This window comes from Tachysurus fulvidraco, chromosome 18, assembly GCF_022655615.1.
Source record: "Tachysurus fulvidraco isolate hzauxx_2018 chromosome 18, HZAU_PFXX_2.0, whole genome shotgun sequence".
Lineage (NCBI taxonomy): Eukaryota > Metazoa > Chordata > Actinopteri > Siluriformes > Bagridae > Tachysurus > Tachysurus fulvidraco.
In genome coordinates, this window is record NC_062535.1 from 14,795,975 (window position 1) to 14,801,570 (window position 5,596).

Below are 5,596 nucleotides of genomic sequence, written 5' to 3' on the forward strand. Positions count from 1 at the left end.
TGCTGGGAATCATTCAGGTCATAGCATTTATATGAATGTTACTTTGACACGTGCCACCATCCTAAACATAATTGCAAAACTAAGCACACCCCTTCATGGCAACGCTATTCCTAATGGCAAAATCGCTCCTGTCAATACTCCCACTGTTCAGGAATAGTCTGAGATTGATGCGGTGTGTAGTACAGAAACGTTGCATTAAGAAATTGTACCAGCTCCGATTGTCTTCCGTGCCATGAAGACTTTGGACCTCCACTGAAATGAGGCCGACTCTGTGAGGATCCTGAGACATCTAGAGATGTTCCAGCTTCAGTTAAACTCTGCTATATTAAAGAGGAGACACCAACTCCATGTGGTCATTAAGGACAACAACCTCATCATCAATACAATATTTATCAGACTGTATATTTATAATCACACCCTCCAGTGTCACCCATATGAGGATGAGGTTCCCCTTTGAGTCTGGTTCCTCTTAAGGTTTCTTCCTTTACCGTTTAAGGGAGTTTTTCCTCCCCACAGTCACCTCAGACTTGCTCATAGGGGATAAAAACACAGACATTTAAATATATCTAATATTATCTAGTATTATTATTCTTTATAATAATTTTTTGTTCTATGTTTATGTTCTTTAATGCTGCTCTGAGACGACATCCATTGTAAAAACCTCTATACAAATAAATTTGAATTGACTTGAACAGAAACGTGCATTTTGAACACAGACATGCTGCACGCATGCGCATGCGCAGTTCCGCTCTGATCACTAAGCAACGCAGCGTCAACCAACATACCTAAAGCAGCGCCTTGTGCCAAATGTCTGGTTATTCGCACTAATATGTGGTTATTCTGACATGAGATTTCATTATTTACACCGCAGATTGGTGTGAACTGCAGTTATAACTGCAGCAAACCAGCACTAAAAAAAAACAAGGTAAGTTTTGTTTTGTTTCGTCTGCATTAGCCAACATGCTAACAACGCGTATCTGAATAAACAGACGGAACGCGACAGAAAACGTGCGCCGTGTGTAAGCGAGATAGTTATCTAAATTAGACTAAACCCTAAGTATATAAAATAGCTGGGTCATAAGGGTTATACACAAGGTCCAGAGCTAGCTAACTAAACTAGCCGAGAAGCTAAGTAGCTCATCGGATTAAGTCTGAAATCTGCGCGAGCTCTGTGTCGTAAAGACGTGTTGAAATGATCCACAGCCAGATACCACAAGAATGATTAGCTTAACCAACATAATGTAGCTTAAAAACGTAAATAAAACAGACGGTAAAGGTATACAGCATAAAAATAGCAGTTTGCACTGGTGCTGTTTAGGGTCAAGAGCTTTAAAGATGTTTTTTTATTATTATTATTTCTTATTTGTACACATAACTATCCAGAATGCTTGTTTACGTCATAGATATATAGATTTCACCTTCTGCACCTTTAAATAAACACATGCTGATAACGATTTAAGGACTAACGATGTTGTAATTATGGTGGTTGTCTCAATTAAAGAAGATATACCTTACATCATCTCATTTATACAACTGATATATGCAATTGAGGGTTAAGGGCCTTGCTCAGGGGCCCAACATTGGCAGCAGTTTAGTGGATGTGGGATTCGAACTCACAACCTTCCGATTGGTAGCCCGACACCTTAACCACTAGGCTACCACGTACCACATGTTTTATTCTTATGAGTGTGTGCTGACCTCAGGTTAGTCCCGAGGCCATCCAGAACCATCCCAAACCAGTTACTCTGAACCCAGTGACTTTCAGTCTGACTGGAACCCATTAGAAACATTAGAGCTTATGATGTTCGATAAGAGCCGAGACTTTCTGTTTGGAGTTAACAACAGGAAACCAAGGTTCTTGACATTGTTAAAGGTAGATGCTCACAGGTTTCGTATCATATCGAGAGAGAAAAAAAATCACATTTACTTGGTATTTATAGAATAGAATTTGCAAATTCTATCTTGTACAAAATGAGATAATAGTTTGTTTATTATTATGACTTGTTTGAACAAACAGATTTGTGGCACGTCCTGAAATAATCAACTATTACCTTTCTAGCCGAGACAAAGTAACTGAAACAAAAACATAAGCTTAAATGAAACTGTACAGAATTTCTTGAGAATTACAATTTGGATATTGTGCATGCCAATAAGACACTCAACATCTTCTGTAGGAACAAATCAGCAACAAATGTCAGTTTCATTGCAGTTTGTCTTACATGCAGCAGATGGCACTATAATTCCAACCTGCTCCCATACCATAGCATTGTCTAAAATGTGTTTTAAATTCTAAAAAAAAAACAGACTGCCAGTATGGTGTGTTTATTTTATAGCTTTTTATGTCCTCGCAAGCCTTTGACTGAGTGTTTACAGACGACGAACCACCAGCATGTCGGCGCACTGCAGCTGAGCCCTCTGAGCTTTGAACATTTTGCTTTGAACAGAGTCACTGATATCTAAACTAAAAAAAGGCCAATGGGGCTCTTCGACAAGCTGGCTGGATGGCTGGGCCTGAAGAAGAAGGAGGTGAACGTGCTTTGTTTGGGTCTAGATAACAGCGGAAAGACCACCATCATCAATCAGCTGAAGCCGTCCAACGTAATTATCGCTCTCACACGATAAGGATGAGTGTTTTTAAACAACTGCACTACATTATTATACATTCACCTCTAAATACACTGTAACATCTTGGTTGTTTGCCATCTAGCACTGTTTAAAAATACTTTTGAAAAAGATTTCCATGTTAAGCAATGTCTCCCTACAGGCTCAAGCACAAGACATCGTTCCCACTATAGGATTTAGCATAGAGAAATTCAAGACATCAAGGTGAGCACAGACACTGTTTCTATCTTTCTGGAGTTTTTTCTTTCATGTTTATGCCCTGACCAGCTTGTTGTCTTTACAGTCTGTCGTTCACGGTGTTTGACATGTCAGGCCAAGGCAGGTATAGAAACCTATGGGAGCACTATTACAAGTAAGTGGAACAACTGCTACTGTCAGAGTCACAATAAGCTGCACTGTCTACATCATTGTCTTCCTTCTAACCCTGACATTCTGTCATGCACATCTGTGTGATTTCTCTAAATATACTACCACATATTCCCCTTTGTTTGTCCAGGGAAGGACAGGCCATCATATTTGTCATCGACAGCAGTGATAAGCTAAGAATGGTGGTTGCCAAAGAAGAGCTGGATACTCTGCTTAACCATCCTGGTGAGGGTCTTTGCTTGGTTTTATAAAATGTCCTTGTGGAATTCAACTCCCCCACGAAACACGAACCATTTGCTTGAACCATCACATTTATTAGTAGTACCCTCTGTGGTAGTAATGGTTGTAGTTGTAGTGGTAAAACTTGTAGTACTCGTGGTTGTTTGTACAGTACTCTGCAAAAGTTTTAGGCAGGTGTGGAAAAATGCAGTAAACAAAGAATGCTTTCAAAAATGGAAGTGTTAAACATTTATTTTCATAAGTGAACAAAATGCAGTGAATGAACAAAAGAGAAATCTAAATCAAATCAATATTTGCTGTGACTGCCCTTTGCCTTCAAAACAGCAGCAATTCTTCTAGGTACACTTACACAGGCTGGTAGGTTGTTCCAGACATCTTGGTCAACTAACCACAGATCTTCTGTGGATGTCGGCTTTCTCACATCCTTCTGTCTCTTCATGTAATCCCAGACACATTGGATGATGTTAAGATCAGGGCTCTGTGGGGGTCGTGCCATCACTTCATGCTGGTTTGAAGGCAAAAGGTAGTAACACCAAATATTGATCTGATTTAGATTTTTCTTTTGTTTGCTCACTTTGCATTTTGTAAATTGACAGAAATAAACACTCGTTATTTATATTTCTAAAAGCATTCTTTGTTTACAGCATTTTTTCACATTTGCCTAAAACTTTTGCGCAGTACTGTATGTAGTGATCTGAGTAGGTGGACTAGCATTTGCAGCAGTAGTTGTAGTGAGAGTTGTAGCTGAAGAAGCATCTTTACAGAACAGAACATTTTTATGTAGATTTATTTGTATTAATCTCAATTTATCCCTAACGATCAAGCCTGAGGTAATTGTGGCAAGGAAAAAGATTGTGTTGTTTTAGTAATGGTCACGGTAGTAAAGATAATAGAAATGGTAGTGGCAGTGAAATGAGTAGTAGTAATTGTTCTAGATGTTTATTCATGATTGTAATAGGATAAGCTCAAGCAGTTAGGCTCTGGGTTGTTGGTCAAAGGATAAGGGTTCAAGCCCCAGCACTGCCAAGCTGCCATTGTTGAACCCTCACTGCTCCAGTGGTGCTGTATCATGTCTGACCCTGTGCTCTGACCCCAACCTCCAAAGTTGGCATATGTGAAGAAAGAATTTCACTGTGCTGTTATGTATATGCGATGTATAGTATAGTAATAATAGTATAATACTATAGTAATAATAGTAGTAGTGTTAGATATAGTAGTAATGGTAGTAGTGTTAGATATAGTAGTAATGGTAGTAGTGTTAGATATAGTAGTAATGGTAGTAGTGTTAGATATAGTAGTAATGGTAGTAGAGTTAGATACAGTAGTAATGGTAGTAGAGTTAGATATAGTAGTAATGGTAGTAGAGTTAGATATAGTAGTAATGGTAGTAGAGTTAGATATAGTAGTAATGGTAGTAGAGTTAGATATAGTAGTAATGGTAGTAGTGTTGGATATGTTAGATATAGTACGTCCTGGTCGTACGTGTTAGCTTCTGTTCGCTCTCGTCGTCCTGGTCGTCGTGTTCGCTCTCGTCGTCCTGGTCGTCGTGTTCGCTCCCGTCGTCCTGGTCGTCGCGTTCGCTCTCGTCGTCCTGGTCGTCGCGTTCGCTCTCGTCGTCCTGGTCGTCGCGTTCGCTCTCGTCGTCCTGGTCGTCGTGTTGGCTCTGTTCGCTCTCGTCGTCCTGGTCGTCGTGTTCGCTCTGTTCGCTCTCGTCGTCCTGGTCGTCGTGTTCGCTCTCGTCGTCCTGGTCGTCGTGTTCGCTCTCGTCGTCCTGGTCGTCGCGTTCGCTCTCGTCGTCCTGGTCGTCGTGTTGGCTCTGTTCGCTCTCGTCGTCCTGGTCGTCGTGTTCGCTCTCGTCGTCCTGGTCGTCGCGTTCGCTCCCGTCGTCCTGGTCGTCGCGTTCGCTCTCGTCGTCCTGGTCGTCGTGTTCGCTCTCGTCGTCCTGGTCGTCGCGTTCGCTCTCGTCGTCCTGGTCGTCGCGTTCGCTCTCGTCGTCCTGGTCGTCGTGTTCGCTCTCGTCGTCCTGGTCGTCGCGTTCGCTCCCGTCGTCCTGGTCGTCGCGTTCGCTCTCGTCGTCCTGGTCGTCGTGTTCGCTCTCGTCGTCCTGGTCGTCGCGTTCGCTCTCGTCGTCCTGGTCGTCGTTCGCTCTCGTCGTCCTGGTCGTCGTGTTGGCTCTGTTCGCTCTCGTCGTCCTGGTCGTCGTGTTCGCTCTCGTCGTCCTGGTCGTCGCGTTCGCTCCCGTCGTCCTGGTCGTCGCGTTCGCTCCCGTCGTCCTGGTCGTCGCGTTCGCTCTCGTCGTCCTGGTCGTCGCGTTCGCTCTCGTCGTCCTGGTCGTCGCGTTCGCTCTCGTCGTCCTGGTCGTCGTTCG

General features: G+C 42.8%; 1 protein-coding gene across 2 annotated transcripts in view; it reads left to right on the forward strand.

Annotated features, from left to right (window-relative positions):
• The first annotated feature begins 726 nt into the window (after positions 1 to 726).
• arl6 (ADP-ribosylation factor-like 6) overlaps positions 727 to 5,596 on the forward strand; it is a 7,779-nt gene continuing 2,909 nt past the window's right edge. Inside the window, exons 1-5 of one of the 2 annotated variants that reach the window (XM_027178925.2) lie at positions 727 to 925; positions 2,334 to 2,598; positions 2,765 to 2,826; positions 2,906 to 2,974; positions 3,119 to 3,213. In XM_027178925.2, the coding sequence (XP_027034726.1) occupies positions 2,476 to 2,598; positions 2,765 to 2,826; positions 2,906 to 2,974; positions 3,119 to 3,213 (349 nt within the window). In that variant the 5' untranslated portion in view covers positions 727 to 925; positions 2,334 to 2,475. The remainder of the gene's footprint in view (positions 926 to 2,333; positions 2,599 to 2,764; positions 2,827 to 2,905; positions 2,975 to 3,118; positions 3,214 to 5,596) is intronic. The other variant, XM_027178924.2, reaches the window with a different exon arrangement.